Source organism: Hydractinia symbiolongicarpus, chromosome 1 (genome assembly GCF_029227915.1).
Source record: "Hydractinia symbiolongicarpus strain clone_291-10 chromosome 1, HSymV2.1, whole genome shotgun sequence".
In the NCBI taxonomy this organism is placed as follows: Eukaryota; Metazoa; Cnidaria; class Hydrozoa; order Anthoathecata; family Hydractiniidae; genus Hydractinia; species Hydractinia symbiolongicarpus.
The window spans coordinates 11,202,432-11,220,773 of record NC_079875.1 but is presented as its reverse complement, the minus strand read 5'-3'; the positions used below and the strand labels follow the sequence as shown (position 1 = coordinate 11,220,773).

At 32.4% G+C, this 18,342-nt stretch overlaps 2 protein-coding genes across 3 annotated transcripts in view; one reads left to right on the top strand and one right to left on the bottom strand.

Moving 5' to 3' along the window:
* LOC130638398 (A-kinase anchor protein 13-like) overlaps positions 1–10,890 on the top strand; it is a 49,633-nt gene extending 38,743 nt beyond the window's left edge. For both annotated transcript variants that reach the window (XM_057447000.1, XM_057447001.1), the window contains 16 exons: positions 74–191; positions 277–326; positions 929–979; positions 1,210–1,372; positions 1,558–1,643; positions 2,353–2,489; positions 3,037–3,086; positions 3,211–3,288; positions 3,648–3,721; positions 3,814–3,852; positions 3,966–4,012; positions 4,099–4,127; positions 4,757–5,127; positions 5,255–5,299; positions 5,652–5,686; positions 8,869–10,890. In XM_057447000.1, the coding sequence (XP_057302983.1) occupies positions 74–191; positions 277–326; positions 929–979; positions 1,210–1,372; positions 1,558–1,643; positions 2,353–2,489; positions 3,037–3,086; positions 3,211–3,288; positions 3,648–3,721; positions 3,814–3,852; positions 3,966–4,012; positions 4,099–4,127; positions 4,757–5,127; positions 5,255–5,299; positions 5,652–5,686; positions 8,869–9,172 (1,677 nt within the window). In that variant the 3' untranslated portion in view covers positions 9,173–10,890. The remainder of the gene's footprint in view (positions 1–73; positions 192–276; positions 327–928; positions 980–1,209; positions 1,373–1,557; positions 1,644–2,352; positions 2,490–3,036; positions 3,087–3,210; positions 3,289–3,647; positions 3,722–3,813; positions 3,853–3,965; positions 4,013–4,098; positions 4,128–4,756; positions 5,128–5,254; positions 5,300–5,651; positions 5,687–8,868) is intronic.
* On the bottom strand, positions 5,861–8,189 carry LOC130638425 (ankyrin repeat domain-containing protein 2-like). Its single transcript, XM_057447002.1, has 2 exons — positions 7,944–8,189; positions 5,861–7,156 (listed from the first exon to the last, which is right to left on the bottom strand). Exons 1-2 carry the CDS (start codon positions 8,101–8,103, stop codon positions 6,690–6,692), a joined length of 627 nt encoding a protein of 208 aa, XP_057302985.1. The 5' UTR covers positions 8,104–8,189; the 3' UTR covers positions 5,861–6,689.
* Positions 10,891–18,342: the final 7,452 nt, after the last annotated feature.

Sequence of the window (18,342 nt, the reverse complement as noted above, 5' to 3'; positions counted from 1 at the left end):
CAGTTGTGTAGCCTGAAAGAAGTTGTTTGTGTTATGGATTTTTTTCCGTGACCCAAAATTTATTTTGTTACAGAATTGTTTACTCAATGACCGCACCAGGCGTTTATCTATACCAGAATGCATCACATACGTTACTATTCGAATGACAAAATACCCATTACTAATTGAAGCTATCATAAAAGCAACCAAAGGTAAGCTGTTTATTTGTTTAATTTCTAAAGTATGTTCAACACTTCACAGAAAGATGTTTTTGATGTTTTGTCATCTTCTTTTTAGAATCCAAGGAGGACTGGCCTAAATTAAAAAACTCTCTCAAACTAGTGAAGGTAAAGCAAAAATAACTGATAAATATAAAATATTTACAGTTTTCATTGTTACCCATCTTATCTTTTCACAATTACCAAGTTTTTTTAAAGCATTTATTTAATTGCGGGAAATCATTTTAAGGATAGTGTTATTGTTTTTACAGAACTTTGTTTGTTTTTTTGAAAATGTTATAAACTGTTTATCAGCTATACCTGCAAAAATTGATTTTTATTTTAGCATTTTTTAGCTGCAACTCACAACATTTAGTGTTAAAGCGTTCAAATTTGAGTTTTGTTAAGAACAGTGAACATTTAAAGCGTTTTCAGTAGATATCTTGGAGATTGCAGAGGAACATTTTGTTGCTTTCTGGGTTATATTCATAGCTCATAGAGAAACTTAAAACAACTTAAATTAGGACAAGCAAAGCTAGCAGGCTACCAGTAATTTCCATTATGATGACTCAGAGTCATTCTATTATACAACTTGATAATATACATATAATTGTTTATATAAATAAATACTGATGCTGCTCTCTGGCTCTGAACAAAAAGTACCTCTGTTTCTTGGCCTTTATTCTTCTCTTGTTGCCTTGATTCGACACATTATTACTGTATCTCTTTAGGAAGTACTAAAAGCTGTTGATGAAGCTGTGAATATATATGAACAACAAAAGGTACGTTAACAACCAATACTTTCCAACAGAGTACTTAATAGCCCTAGGTGCCATTATGTAAAGCATGTTTTCATCTTTCTTTATGACCAGGGTTGCATTTAAATAAAACAAAGAAAGCTATGTACCCTCAAACTATACATGTAACATAATACATGGATTTATTATGGTAATTAGGACCAACACTGTACTACTGTTTGCATATTGTGAATAATTTGGTTGTTATTTCTTAGGAACTTGCACTACTCAAAAAGAATCTAGATCGGAAACACGTGGTAGAAATTAAAGGTGCAAATAACACAAAAAAGACTTATAAAACTACTTATTTATTTCATAAACGTAGTCGATTATTATACGATAAAAAGACGGTACTGCGTGGCAAAAGCAAAAGTCATGGTGAGCATATTTTTATTATATTTTTTTGTTTATAAAAGTATTTCATTTGTATGTAGGTTCTCCATTTTTGTGTTGTTTATTGTTTTGGCATCAGTAAATTTTATTTCTATTTTTTCTTTTTTTTTCTTTGTATTTCTATCTCTTTGCTTTATCCTTTTAAAAATATATTATTTTCCTTTCCGTAGATACTAGAATGATTGTTTTAGCAGAAAAAATTATATTCTTCCAAGATAACGGTGGTAAATTACAGTTGTTATCTGCAGATAATAAGGTAGGAGATTATTTTTTAAGCAGATATTATACTTACAGAAACTACCCTTAATTTTGAAAATGGATAATCTTCTAAATGTTTCATCTAACTCATTTTCCCAGACAATGTCTGAAAATTTAACAGCCTTTGTAATTCGTGATGGCACTCTGCATTTGCGGACGTAATTGCCGACATATTTTTAAAACATATAGTTGAATTGAGTATAGCTCAGTTTCCTCCTACAAAAATGCATTAACATTAAAAGCTAAAAAATTCATTAGCATAATTTTTGCACTTCAACTACAAAAAAAGCTAACATTTATTTTTTTTATTAGGTGTTATTTTATAGTTTTTATTAACTATAAATATATTTCTTCATTAAATTTTTATTTTAATTCAAGGGGGTAGCTAAAACATAATTTGAATTTCATAGACAAAAGAAAACATAAGAATAAAGTGTTGTGCAATGTAATGCTATAAATATGTTAGTATGAGATATATATTAAATCATAAATTACTGATGAAAGTAGAGAGAAACTTTTTCCTACGTAAATTACAAAACTGCCACAGTTTCCTAAATAAGTGCAGAAAGTGTGACAACAAATATTTGCCGACTTAAAATGCTGAATTACAAGGGCTAAGTATTTATTTTCATTGACTTCTAACTTGGCCAACTATTGCTATCCTAACTATGACACCATTACAAATATTGATTTATCATTCCTTCCAGGCTCCTGTTTTGCCACTAAAGAATTTAATGGTACGGGAAGTAGCAACAGATAACAAAGCTTTGTTCTTAGTTAGCACAAGTAAAGATGCGGCACAGATCTATGAAATTGTTTGTGATAGTTACAAAGACAAAAAAGAGTAAGTTATTATTTGGCAGTATTGTAAATTTTCCTTGTTGGTTTTATGCCTTCTCTCTCATATTCAGATTTTGTACTGTTTAGAGTGCTTTTTCTCGTATTCCGTCAAACTTCAACAGGCATGGGTAGCACCGTACAATCTTCTCGTTTGTTTCATGTTCAGAAAGGTTTTCTAAAAATATATGACTATGCTTATTTATAGTTATAAAATAATAATGAAAAGAGATATGGGTTCAAATTAACAGGTCACAATTTAAAATCACTCTATAAAAAAATTATTAAAATTGTAATTCCCATTTTTTCATCAATCGTTTTTATCACTATTATTATTATTTCTATAATAGTTGTTGCAACAAAATGACCATTATTAAAGGGGAAGTGGCCTACAGTGCTCGGACCATTATCCATTTATACACATGCAAATTTCATTTTCTAGTAAATGACTGATTAGTTTTATATTAGTTACTCTCAAATATTGTTGTGTTAAAATTTGTGTCACCTACACGTAAAATCTTTACACAAAAATGTCCTTATTATGTCAATTTTAGATTCATGCCCAAGCTTCAAGGTTTTATAAAGGCTTGCCCTGAAGAAGAAGGTATGATGACATAAAAATTTAACTTTCTAATCATTGTATTTTGACCGTCATATGTTTAGTTCCTTTTTTTGTGGTTTTTTTTCTACCAGTGTAAGTGCTGATTGTTTTTTGTTTTGCTTTTCAGAGGATAACTTAACTGACTTAGAGGAAGAAGCAAGGAGAGAAGAAGAAGAAAGAATGACAAAACTAAAAGAAATAATTGGTATTATATTTTTCTATGTTTTCTGGGCTTCACATCAGAAAAATCCAGAAAGCTTCAGACTTTTTCTGCTCACATGAATATGTTCACATAAGTCACATACTTGTTTGTTTTGCATATGTCAGTATTCTCAGGATGTATGCAATATAATTTTTGGTTGTTTACAATGCTTAAAATTAAAACTGCTGCACCAAGGATGTTGAGAAATTTTGTTACTTAATCCAAAAGTTCTTTTGAGAATTTAAAATCCAAACAATTTTGGTTGGACATGTGCAGCTATGTGCAAGAAATTGCAACAAAAAATTTAGCACTAATGCATTTCTTTTTCCTGTAATTAAATATCTCTCCCTTTTGTTATTTAGATAATTTGCAGGCAGCTGATTATAATATAGCCCGCAAGCTATCTGAAAAAACCTCGCTTGTCAACGAAATGAGAGTAAGTGACATAAATGGCATTGGTAACTCTTTTTGTCTCTGGATATGCAGATAAAAAATATTGATTTAAATACTTGTTAAATATTTTTATAGGACATCATAGAATCAATGGATGATGTTGGCCCTATAAAGGTATTTTTGTTTGTTTTTATTTAAGTTGATTTTTTGGACATTTTAACCTATTGTTGATCAGTTTTATTAGCAACTCTTATTATTGTGATCATACTATTTTTGTTTTTGTCCAGGGCTCACCATGTAGTGAATTAAAACCAACAGATGTAGCCAATGCCAGGTTAGCGCTTAAAACTCTTTTTTTAAAAACAAGAAAATGTACTAGTAACTTCGAACACGTTCTTCTTATTTTTTTTCTGTTTTAAGGGACACGCTGGAAGCATGTTTAACTGAAGGTATGTGTTGCAGTCTCTGATGTGTAGCAATGACAGGGTTTCCACGACTCCTCAAAATTTCACAACTCTCTACAAAGTTCCATAAAATTTTTCTAACCAGCTTATCGCACTTTTGTGTTAGTATTGAAATAAAACTTTTTACATATCCTCAATAAGGAAAAAATAAAAGTCATAAAAGTTCTGGCTTATGTGTGAAACAAAAGTTAGTAGAAATATAATGATCGGGTGGTAAAGTAACCCCTCTCCCCCAAAAAAGAAAAAAGAGCCAAATCTTCTTGCCAAAAAATCTTTGTGTGACAGAAACTTAAATATTTTTTATTAATTTATTTTTCTTTTCTACCGCACGATACAACACGTGGTATAGTGTAAACAAGCACGAAACAAAATATTTTCATTTCACCATACCTGATATAGTTTGTCTGGTCGGCCTAAAAAGCTATCCGTTATAGTGAAAACAAAGTTCTGAAGTCCTTAGATCTCTTTAAATTTAAAGCTATAAAAACCTCCAGCCTTATATGAGGAAATTCATTTCAAAGCTTACCTAATTCTAGCTTGAATAATTATATATATTCGCATTATACAATATTTATACATAATTTACATATATATTTTACTTATTATTATTATAGTCAACCGGCTAGAATCCACACTATGCAACTCACAAGTCGATTTACCAATAGCTAGCCCCTCTCCTTCACCTGGTGCAAGCAACACATCAATCAATAACACAAAAAAATCCGATGTATTTACTGGTTATGACCAAAGGATTAAACCCTCGGTTTCTTCTGGAAGCGTAAACCGTTCCGTTTCGACCAATCGTATGTCAGTATCGAGTAAATCTTCAGAGACAGACTTATTGTTAGGCAAAACGCGTAAAAATAATGCTATCTTAACAGTTATTGGGCGGACGAAAACAATTGGCTCAACGGAAGATTTACAATCTATTTCTTCTTCTACTTCCAATACAAGTATATCAACAATAGGGACTACAATATCACAGGTAAACACTTACCTGAATGGATAACGTGATTTTCCTTTGAACATCTTTTTTGGATTGTTTGACCCCCTTTTAAGTAAAATCTGTACCTTCATACTTTTATATAGTTACGTTTTTTGCTTGTATTTAGATAAGCTTGTTCCAAAATTTAAAGGATAATTTATCGGCTCTAGTGGTAAGTATTCCATGCAGTGTTTTTTGTATTCCATGTATTTGTAATTGTAACAGCTACAAATTTTCTTCGCTATTGTGTCACTTTACTTATTTTCTTTTTAAGCCCTTAGCAATGTTTTTCTTACCTTTAGTTTTTGGTTTGAAGTTCTATTTATACAATTTATATGTAGTCTATTTATTTATCTCTTTAATTTACATATTGTAATTCATACACAGGTCTCTCGTTGATACCAGATATCGTATAACTAGTTATATATTTACCGAACAGACTAACTATGTGTGATAATAATCAGCTGGGCGGTGTGAATTGATTTAATAAGAAGTTCACTAACAATAGTTGAAATTTTTTTCAGGAAGTGACTGGTAAACAAGACGTGGAGATTGGGAAGTAAGTTGTCGTTTTACTTTTACTTATTGTCTTAAATAAACGGAGAGTATACCTCCTGTTCAGATCACGACACGATCTTTAATACTGTACCGCTGTTATAACTGTGACACAAAATGGTAACTAAAAACTTAGCTGTGTTGCATATTTCTTTAGAAAGTCACTAAAAACACGAGCTTTTATTTTATGTTACTCTTTTACTTTTCTTTTTTTACGTAGAATACAATAATAAATTACAATAATATAAGAGATAAGAGTTCTAACCTAAGCTCATATGAGCCAGTTTCTCAACTAGCACAAATAAAATTTGTATAAAATAAAATTAAGATAATAAGCTTGGCCTAAATTAACCTGAAATAGTTTTCTAGCTTACTGAAATTGCTAGTATGACATCTATTTATACTCTAATGCTTCCACCTCGACCTTAATAAGTTTTGTTCAAGTAATGCATTGTTAAGTAGCGCAAATATGATGCGTGGTGTCTAAAAAATGGTCGTAATTTAAAAAGTTTTGACATTACTATTTTTTCTCTGATGCTAGTTTACCACAAGTTTCCAAGTTGTCTCGTAAGCGAAATGCTTTGATGTAACGAAGCTGTGCATACATTTATTAAAAAATTATTTTTAAAATTTCCTATTGATGGGATAACCATAAAAACTGACTTGGCTGTGACCAAAAAAGGTACCTGCAAGTAGCGACAGCCTAAATCTCGCGGATCTCCTTATAGACTGACGACTTGTATTACACAAGTTCCCTTTAAAATAAAAACAGAAGTAATGATATGTAATAAAAGTCTGTTCTTAGCTCGTTTTATAACTTCCCGAACAAATGTTGTTATAAATTAATACACCTGCTCCACATTTTACTTTTCTTATATGTTGTAAAATATCCTGGTCTTAAAAATTTGCACAGGTCTGAGTAGTTTTTTATGTAAGGCGTAGTGTCCAAAGGGAATTCCAAATTTCGGACATTTTTAACTAGTAAAACACATCTTAATTTAACTTTGTCACGATAGCCACTTAACGTATAACTCTCCAGAAAAACCTCGAGTCTCCATAGCTTCGTCTAAAGCTGTTTTCCCTTGTTTATTTTTTATCGAAATATCTGCGCCATTATCTGCAATTAAACCGAATGTTTTAACTTGTCCAGTCCTTGCTGCAATGTGCAGTGCTGTATCCCCATATCTGTTCTGCAAAATAACCTTACAGTTATTTTCCAGTAACTTCACAACAATGTCCGTATGATTTTTCTGCACTGCAAGATGTAGTGGTGTATTTCCATTTTTACTTTGAACGTTCGTGTCAGCTCTGTTGCTAAGCAACACTTTCACGACATCTGTATGGTTTTTGTAAACAGCTTTATGCAGTGCCGTGTCATCAAAAACAGTTTTGTTTACATCAGCACCGTATCTTAACAGCAACTCTACCATTTCGAAATGCCCATTTGTGGCTGCCCGTGTTAAAAGCGTTGTCCCTATGGTGAGAAATAGTTTGTGTTTTCTTAAATGTTCTTCACAAGCAAATTTTTGTAATTAGACTAATAATCAACAAAAGTTGGCTGATGGGAAGATTTAAGGAGAGACAATCAATTATTTCTCAGAAACATTGTTGTTACAGCTTATCAGACTATTTATGTGAAATAGCGCACTATTTGCAAAGTTGATTATACAAGTTTGCCACTACTCCTTAGAATTAAGTTTTCCTCATGTTTGAAATCTCTAAAAGTAGAGTTTTTCTCACCTTTTTTCATCAAATGTTCTCAGTTGCAGTTTTACGGGACTGCATGGTGGAATGCATAGAACCGTGAATTTGAGCTCATGACATTACCTTTAAAATCTCCTTAATGTTCTCCGGCCACTAATGTTCTCCGGAACATTTCGAAAGATGTTTTCAATTTTTCAAGTCTTTTTATAAAAATGCCCTCAATTTCTCAAAAAAAAAAAAAAAAACGTTAAAAATTGTCATCAAAAGGCTAAAAATCTCAAAAAAATTTATGAGAACACCGTCGTCTTGTCAAAAATAGACAAAACCTCATCAAATGTCTTTAAATCTCCTCATTCAGAAAAGAGTGGCAACCAAATATCGAGTTTTAAGATATCTCGCAAATATTGATTGACTTGTTCAAGGACTAATGAAAAATTGTAACAGGTTAGAATAACATTTTCTTTATATATCAGGCTTTTTGGCAATAATAAACTTAGTTAAAATGGTGTATTGAGAAACGTATTGAAAGATATCAGTGTGTTATATAATGTCTTTACCTAAAACGTTCTGATCCACATCAAAGTCTGTACTCAACATTCGTTCAACTTCGTCAAAATTATTACTATCCACAGCACTCAATAAGTCAATAAAATTAACCGGTTCTAATTTCTTAAGCCGTTCTCTCTTCGATCTTTGCTTGGAAAAACTTTTCAGCATGTTGTCTCGGCGTGTTTTGTTTTAGATTAAGTAACTTAAATTCGTTTTTAAAATCGTTATAAAGTGATTTTCTCTATTTCTTGTTATCATCGTAATATATTTTTAAGACCTGGTTTCTACCACCTTGGTACTAAGTAAATAAACCTTTAATGCAACTTTTATAGTTAATTATGATGACTTTGCAGGTTTTTTAAGTGTCAATAAAAACCAACTTACAATAATATTTATTACGAAACGACAACTGGTTTCCACGTAATATGCGTTTGTTTAAACAATGACGTCATCATGTAATCACAGTTGGCAAAATAAGCTTGATTTGACTAGCGAACAGCGATTTAAATATAAGACCCGGTTTTCATTGTCTTGTATGCGTTTATCTCTTACGAACGTCCGGTTTGATTTCCGCTGAAGAAAAATACTTATAACGTGAAGAGCTTTTTAGGCCATGTTCTCACGTTGAGAATAGAAGTCGTTTTGAAACAATTTCGTAGCGGATAGTGTCCGTTTACACGAAATCCAATTTATCCTAAAATGGAATGATTTCGTTCCGATACGAAATGATTGTGCTTCTTGTGAACAAAAAAGCACAATGGCGACATTAAATGTAAACAAATATAACTGCAATTCTTCAATTAAATTTCTGAAACGATTTTTCCATGGAATCATTCATATCCGCAATGTGTAAGAATGGATCTGGTATTCAGACTGTTACCACACTTAATTTTTGTATTAGCAGGAAATGTGAAATATGTTTCTATTTTACAGGATGCGTCTCGAGCTTCAAGAGAATCGAGCGGAAATATCGAAACTGAAATTAGAACGGAAGGAACTACAAGATAAATTAGTCACGCAACAAAAAGACAGTGAGCGATCAACTCGCCATGACAAAGAACAACTCGCCAAAATAGCGCGTGATTTCAAGCGCTCCTCTGATAAAGTAAAGCAACAATTAGAGGAGAAGAATATGAAATATTTACAACTCGTCGAAGACTTGAAACCTCTTGGTATATACGTGTTGGGAGGGAAACCAACGACGAGATCAGACGCTGAAGATGGCATGTTTGTGTAAATCATAAAATAAATACGCTCACGCACAGTCAGCCATACTTAATTTCCTGCGGTGGAGTTTGCTTTATTACCTCCACAATTTAATGTGGGTATTCTCCGCTATAATAGGACGAAGAGCTGTGAGCGGTAAATGGAGCATTAGAGTGATCATAGCGCAGCAGGACATTTTAAAAACAGATCTGCGTTTAACTCTTCTGTTTTTATTTTTATACTTTCCAACAAAGTAGTTTATATTCAGATCGTGCATGTGGGAGAAGTTGTTTCTTTTTTTATTTTTCTTTAACTTCTTTTAACTATCTTATTTTGCGAAATCTTCCCGAGATAAATTTAGACAACCTCTCCTGAAATGTTAGTAATTCGTTAAGGAAAAAGAAAGGATTTTTTTGTTTTTACTAATGAGAATCCAAATTGATAATAATGTTTTCTCGGGATAAACAAAATAACTAGTTCTACATACTATATTTTTTTGAAATATAGACTAGCTTCTACGCGTGCACATATACTTTTATACTGATTTTATATACTGATACAGAAACAATCAGCCCCCTGCTATACATCATATTTGCGATATAAATTAACAAAAATTATGTTTATATCAGGGGGGTTATTTTGTGACTGCTTTTGTATTAGTTCGGTAAAGGTGATATTTCAAATAACCGAAATATTTTGATGACAATTTAGTAATGGATATTAATAATTATTATTATTACGAACCTCTTTCCCGCGTTCTTTTTTATCATCAATCTAAAAATTAGCAAAAAGGGCGTGGTAACGAGGTTGTATTAAATGTTTATAAGTTTATTTTAATTAGTCTCTTGTAAAAACCAGTGAACTTATGTGAAACCACTACGAAACTAAGATGCATTGAAATTACTGTAATTCGGTCTACCGCGCAATACGCTAACACTATGGGTTTTTTAAAAAGGTTCGCATGTTCAGGAGTATAAAAATCAAAGTACTACGTCGCAATAAATTGTATGTAGTATATATTATATACCAAGACGCCCTTCTATTTAATAAACAAAATTGTCCTTTGTAGTGTGGAAATATGCTAAAATACTTTCTGGCTTTTATGCGCGCTATTTCAATGGGGTGCGGTAACTGGAATAATTACAGTAATCGTTTTAGATCTCTCTAGTTCGTGAAAAAAACTTTCTCTAGAATTTATTAATAGACTTTCTATCTCCAACGCTGCGAATATCTCCACCGTTGTGGATGTCTGTATTACACCATTTTTTATGATATGATTATGCTGTATTATGTGGGTACATAGCTTATGCAAAGGTGATTTTTATATGTTTTTTTTTCAAGTGTATGTTTGTATCTTCCCATATTTACTCTCCTTCGCAGAGTTTTTACAAGAAAAAGCGAAAGAAAAAATACTCTGCGATAGAGAATGGAAATGACGATAGAGTATTTTAGTAAGTTATTTTGTAGACTACTACATATATCGACTTTGAATTTTATATTTCGTTTATCTTTTACATGAGACTGCTGACTAATACAAAATATTAATAAATCTTGAATCTTGTGGTGGTTTTTTAAAAAGCGTCAGGAGTTGCACTATATGAACTTCATTTGACATCTCAGACGTACAATTACTTTTTAGGCTTAGTATTCTAAGCGGACAGTTTTTAAGACAAGGAGACAGTTTTCTGATTATTACTACTTGTATATAATGATTTCAATACCAGAAGAAATGATATCATAAACCTCGTACCCAACTCTTTTATTAGTTTCAGGTGGGTTTTATTCGAAGTGCATGCTAATATACAAGTAACCGGTACACCAGTAAATAATTTAAACCACAGGTAACTCGAGCAGGAATTAGTTTAAACTGTTATACCGCAATTTTTTGCAATAGTGGGAAGGACTTAGCAATTTCAAAGTATTAATTATAGGGCGGTTAGAATACACGACCGCAAAATTTCCTAAATGTGAATAGGGGTAGACGGGTAGACTATTGAGACCAATAAAATCGATGAACGTAGCATAAAAATGATCGCTTCAATGTTTTTTTTAGTGTACTTTAGTATTAACAAAAAAAATGAAGACCTGCCATTCTTTCTTTAGGGATAAAAAGTTCTCTTCCGTGTCCGCACACACCTATTTGGCATACACTTCACTTTTTCTCCTTCACAAACGATTGTTTTGTGCCAGTTGCATTCGTCTTTCTTGTGCCTTGTCAGATGGCATGATCTTGTAAAAAGCTGACTGCAGTCATCACACTCCAGTGTCTTTGTCAAAGAGTAATGCCTTTCATGCCCTCCATTTATTTGTTTTTGTGCGTAGACGAGTCTCCACGGTGTCTTTTCGCTGTTTTTCGTTTGTTCGTACACTCTGATGTTGAGGTTGAAATGCCTGGTGTCGTTATTTTTTTTCGTAATTTTATTAAGAAAAGTTTCTTATGTGGTTTTTCAAAAAAGAAGGCGAAATTTTATGAAATTAACAACATTGAGTTTGTAAGTGTCCAATCTCTACAAAAAAGTAACGATGAAGACGAACTACATTTTACAGTAATTCAACGTCAAGCACGTGCAGTAGAAAATACAATATATACAGTGCTTCATCTCAAGCGCCCTAAAAAGCTGTAGTAGATTTTAGACAGCCTAATAATGTTCTTTTTTATATATACAAATTTCTTGTAAAAGCATATGTATAAAATTTTAATGCAACCTCGTTCCCAGGGCTTGTTTCTCTTTCTTAATCTTTGAGGGCGAGACACAAATTTGAACAAGGAGACGTTAACTGTTTTTTTCGGCTATTTATTTCGCCCCTTTAAAATGTTAAATATTCTATGGGATGTTTTTTTAGACGAAAATTGACCAGATTGAACCAATTTACAAGATTTCAATTCTATGGTTAAAAATTCGCATTTGGGATGAAAAATAGAAAAAAACTGACGTTTTGCAGTCGTATTTTTCACATGTTACGTGACTCACCTGCGCCTATATAGAGAACTTGTGTGTAGGAAGGAAGAGAAGCGTTTTGTCGTTTATGAAGACACACAACTACTCATGTTACGGACAGAAACACATTAAAATACTTTGTGATTAGTTCACTGTTTATTACGCAGCTTGTACCCCGAGACACGAGTATATGTTTTTTCAAGTAAAAAACCTCATTCACCGGGGTCAAGGTACCCTGGGGACGCGGATGCCACGTGAGATGAAGTAACTAAAAAATGTTTGAGAACGCACTACTTTTAATGAGCAGACAAATTTTTTTGTCTTCCTGTCATTAAAAAAAATTAAATCGATTTCAACTTTTACTTCGGATTTGAACAAAAGTGGTTATAAACAAATCCATTTTGAAAAAACAATTTGCACAACCAATCAGATTAGGGAAAATAGTTTGCGCTTCTCCGTTCAATGTGTTGATACGAGTTTTCTGGTCGGCCTCGCTGACGGCCTTCTTACACCTTTCTCGTCGCAATATTGTACTACCTGAGAAAAACATCTTAAGGAAAAGCCTTTTCTATCCAGTGAATTTTCTCGACTAATATTTCACGACTTCTGTGCTTAACTAAAAGGACTATTCAACCTCATGTGAATATCATAGGCTGAAAAAGACCTAGGGACGGGGCTGGAGACAATTTTGTGGCTATTTTCGTATTCCAATTTCAGCATTCATCTTGGTGATGGGGTCTCAATTATCTTTTGTTTTTCAAGAGAAATTGATTGTACTGAAGAGATTGTTCATTTTTTGAGAGACTAGGCCTAACTTTTGTCGTATATCTATTTTTAAACGAAATTTATTTCACTGTAGAGAATACTCTTCTTCTCGGAGACTATACTAACACCTTTTTTAATAACTAAGAAGAAAAATGAGAATTTAATATGGAGAGTCATGAAATTGACATGACTGTTTAAGTTGGCGGCAATTTCTGAACAAATGGCTTGTAACGAAGTGGTGCTTCGAGAAGTTGGTTTGTGACACGAGGTAGAAACAGAAAAAAAGGCTCGAAGGTTGAAAAAAGTTGAGGTTAGTAGCAAAAAAATTGTGTAAATATTTTGCAGGAAAAAATATTGTTGTAAGGAAAAAAATAAAATTATGTATAGGAAATTTCTGGGAAAAATATTTTGTAAAAATAAAAGGACGCATAGAAATATTTTCGTAAAAAAATACTTACCACGATTTTTTTTTGTTGATTTCTTTATTAGTTGTGTTTAATAATCCGAGAAAAATGTTTTACTGGAAAAAAGGACGTATAGAAATATTTTTGTGAAAAATATACTTTAAAGAATTAATTTTAGCGAGAACTAATATTCGCGAGATATTTCTTTGTCAAAAAAAAAGTATTTTCCCAACTTAGCATATTACGCGAGAATAAAATGTCGTGAAATAATGCCCTTTAGGGACATGAAATTCTCAAAAAACGTATTAATTTTAACTACTTTCATTTAAGAATGAATGACTAGAGAAATGAGTAAACGGATGCTATCTAAATTTTATAACATCTGGATATAAAATGTCACGAATTTTGCGAAAACGCAATTTGACATTTTTACAGGTTTTCGAGTTTTTTCTATAGGCTACTAAAAATCGCTGAAATAATTTTAAAAAAAATCGACACTGAGTAAAAAAGGGGAAACACGATGTCATTTTGAAACATTAAAACTAATGAGGTAGGATCCAAAATCAAACACCTTTTCAAATTTTTTGCAAATAAAAAATTTGTTTTGTGTGATTGTCGAGCCTTCGGATTATTATGACAATATTTTTCAAATTTCATTAAGAGAAATTGAAAAAAAATAGAATTTCGCGGTAATTAAACTTTTGCAAATTTACGAATAGCAAGATTTCCAATAAATTTCCCAAGATTAAAAAAAAAATACGAAATTGTTTCCCGCGCAAATTCCAGCTAACATGATAGCACGTTAGTTGTTTTTTCTAGCTCAAAAATTTTAATTTCAGATTTATGAAAAGTACACTTGAAACAGACGAACAACCCACCACAACATTTCGATGTCATATTTTAGTAAGAACGAACAGGCATGTGTATTATTTACTCTTATTTTTGTTGTTTATTTATTTATTTGTTTGTTTGTTTGTGAACCTTCAGTCATAGTTTTGTAAACTTTGTAATTTTTATTCATAATTGATAGAGAAATTAATTTACAAAAATTAGAGAAAGTCACATTTGACCTCGTCTCCATGGTCTTTTCTTTTTCCGATAATCTTGCACAGCAATTGGTTGTTAGTTGGTTTAATTTGCTTGTGGGTTGGTAGGTTGGTTGGTTTGATTTTTTTGGTTAATTACTTCGTTGGTTAGTAGGTTGGTTGGTATGTTAGTTGTTTTTGGTTGGTTATTCAGTTGGTCATTTGGTCCAATTTGTTTATTGGTTAATTGGTTTGATTTTTTTGGTTAGTTGCTTGGTTGGCTAGCAAGTTGGCTGGTTGGTTTGTTGGTTTTTTCTTGTAGTTGGATGGTTTGATTTTTTGGTTAGTTGCTTGGATTATTTGGTTACTTGCTTGGTTGGTTAGCAAATTGGTTGTTGGTTGGTTGGTGTGTTGGTTTTAGCTCCTAGGTTGATTGGTTGATTTAATTTGTTGGTTGGTTGGTTGGTTGGTTGGTAAGCTGGTTGATTGGTTGGTAAACTTGTTAGTTGATAAGTTGGTAAGTTAGATTGGTTTAATTTGTTACTGTTATCAATGAGAGACCTGTGAATTAGTTGATTTGATTTGTTAGTTGGTTAGTTGATTGGTTTGTTCTCAGTTAGTTAAATGGTTTAGTTTATTCGATGATTCGTGGGTTTAAGATGAGATTCTTACCTTCTTGTTTGTCTTTGTTTTGTTTGTTTGTTTTTGTTGTTGTTTTTATTTGTTTGTTTGTTTTGTTTTGTTTGTTTGTTTTATGCCTGTTTGATTATTTTATAAGTTTGGTGATTTGTTGTTTTTTTTGTTATTTTGTTTTGTTTCTTATTTTTTTGCCATATAATACGCAATTCTATTTTGTTTTTCGTATATTTGTTACTTTAATATTACGAAGTAAGGATATGTGCCAAGTACCAATTATGTTTAGATCGCTTTGGAAGGAACATTGTTGTTGATACAAGAAACAAGAAGGATGAATAGCAAAACACATTATCCAGTGAAGATGAAAAAGAAGAAACATTGTGAAAGGAAGATTGATGCTGACAACACAAGACAAGAACCAGTGAGGATGAAAATAAAGTAAAATGAAAGAAGCTGTATATCAAGTACAATTTGTTTCTCCTTTGTTTCTGTTTCGCGCTTAAGGTAAGTTTTTAAGTAAGTAGGCAGGTAGGCAGGATTGCGCGCTTAAGGTAGGGAGGTCTCTAAGTAAGTAGGCAGGTAGGCAGGTTTGATAAGGGACGCGTCTTTCATTTTTTCTTCTATCTCGACTGCTTACTTTTCACGATAAGTTAGGTGGTCTCAAAGGACAAGCAGTTAAGCAATCAGATCTGTTTTGTTTATTTGTTTATTTTATTTGTTTATGATTTATGGCTATGTCATAAAATGATCTTGCCATAAACATCGTTTTGCTATTCTTAATAAATGTCACGCGCACGTGTTTTAAGTGTTGTTTTTAAATCATACTTAGTCTTAAGTTTACCCCTCAATCGAAGGTAGACCGAATAAGCTGTTATTTTATTTATTATAAAGACAAAAATTATATTAACAAAAACATATTTTTGTCAAAGAAAGATAATCACAATGTATTATTTAAAAAGCTTACTCGGACTTGTGACAACTGACAGCAACCTTCGGACGCCAAAGTTTGTTTCAAAAACATGTTTTTTGAAGCAAACTTATCTTTTGTTTTACTCACACACACCAAATGTCAGTTGTCAACACATTTAGTGTACTGGTAAGTCATACATTTTTCTGCATCAAGAAAGAAGAAAGAAGACAAAGAAAAGACGGTCGGACGAAAGGAAAAAAGAAGAGAAAGATAATAAGGAGAGAAAGAGGACAAAGAAAGCGAAGGAAGAAAAAAAAGAGAAGAAAGGAAGAGGAAAAAAGACGATTGATTACAGAGAAGCTTCGCCTCTCAGACATTTAAAGAATTACTTTGTGGTTAACAGAAGAAATAATTTATTTAATTCTCGGCATTCATTGATCGCCCTGTAATGTGCACTTAAATAAATACAAAATAACAAATGCAGTCCCGACTTGAGACCTAGAACAAGTAAATATATATTTGAAGTCTGTCCCGACTTGGGACCTAAAACACATAAATATACATTTGAAGGCTGTCCCGTCTTAGGATCTAAAACAAGTAAATATATATTTGAAAGGTGTCTCGTCTTGGGACCTAAAACAAGTAAATATAAATTTGAAGGCTGTCTCGTCTTGAGATCTAAAACAAGAAACTATATATTTGAAGGCTGTTCCGACTTGTGACCTAAAACACATAAGTATACATTTAAAGGGTGTCACGACTTGTGACCTAAAACACGTGAATATATATTTAAACAAGCAAATGTATATTTAAAGGCTATCACGCCTTGGGATCTAAAACAAGTAACTATATATTTGAAGGCTGTCTCGTCTTGAGACCTAAAACACATAAATATATATTTAAAGGCTGTCCCGACTTGGGACCTAAAACAAGTAACTATATATTTGAAGGCTGTCTCGTCTTGAAACCTAAAACACATAAATATACATTTGAAGGCTATCCCGTCTTGGGATCTAAAACAAGTAACTATATATTTGAAGGTTGTCTCGTCTTGAGACCTAAAACACATAAATATATATTTAACAGCTGTCCCGACTTGGGACCTAAAACAAGTAACTATATATTTGAAGGCTGTCTCGTCTTGAGACCTAAAACAAGTAAATATACATTTGAAGGCTGTCCCGATTTGGGACCTAAAACACATAAATATACATTTGAAGGCTGTCCCGTCTTGAGACCTAAAATAAGTAAATATATATTTGAAAGCTGTCCCGTCTTGTTATCTAAAACAAGTAAATATACATTTAAAGGCTGTCCCGACTTGGGACCTAAAACACATAAATATAGATTAGGCTCTCCCGACTTGGGACCTAAAACAAGTAAATAAATATTTTAAGGCTGTCCGTCTTAGGATCTAAAACAAGTAACTATATATTTGAAGGCTGTCTTGTCTTGAGACCTAAAACACATAAATATATATTTAAAGGCTATCCCGACTTGGGACCTAAAACAAGTAACTATATATTTGAAGGCTGTCCCGTCTTGAGACCTATAACAAGCAAATATATATTTGAAAGCTGTCCGTCTTGTTATCTAAAACAAGTAAATATATATTTTAAGGCTGTCCCGTCTTAGGATCTAAAACAAGTAAATATATATTTGAAGGCTGTCCCGTCTTAGGATCTAAAACAAGTAAATATATATTTGAAGGCTTTCCCGACTTGTGACCTAAAACACATAATTATACATTTAAAGGGTGTCACGACTTGTGACCTAAAACACGTGAATATATATTTAAAAAAGCAAATATATATTTAAAGGCTGTCACGCCTTGGGATCTAAAACAAGTAACTATATATTTGAAGGCTGTCTCGTCTTGAGACCTAAAACACATAAATATATATTTAAAGGCTGTCCCGACTTGGAATCTAAAACAAGTAACTATATATTTGAAGGCTGTCTCGTCTTGAGACCTAAAACACATAAATATACATTTGAAGGCTGTCCCGTTTTGGGATCTAAAACAAGTAAATATATATTTGAAAGCTGTCCCGTCTTGTTATCTAAAACAAGTAAATATACATTTAAAGGCTGTCTCGTCTTGAGACCTAAAACACATAAATATACATTTGAAGGCTGTCCCGTCTTGGGATCTAAAACAAGTAACTATATATTTGAAGGGTGTCTCGTCTTGGGACCTAAAACAAGTAAATATACATGTGAAGGCTGTCTCGTCTTGAGACCTAAATCAAATAAATATGCATTTGAAGGCTGTCCCGTCTTGGGATCTAAAACAAGTAACTTTGAAGGCGGTCTCGTCTTGAGACCTAAAACACATAAATATACATTTGAAGGCTGTCCCGTCTTGGGATCTAAAACAGGTAACTATATATTTGAAGGCTGTCTTGTCTTGAGACCTAAAACACATAAATATATATTTAAAGGCTGTCCCGACTTGGGACCTAAAACAAGTAACTATATATTTGAAGGCTGTCCCGTCTTGAGACCTATAACAAGCAAAT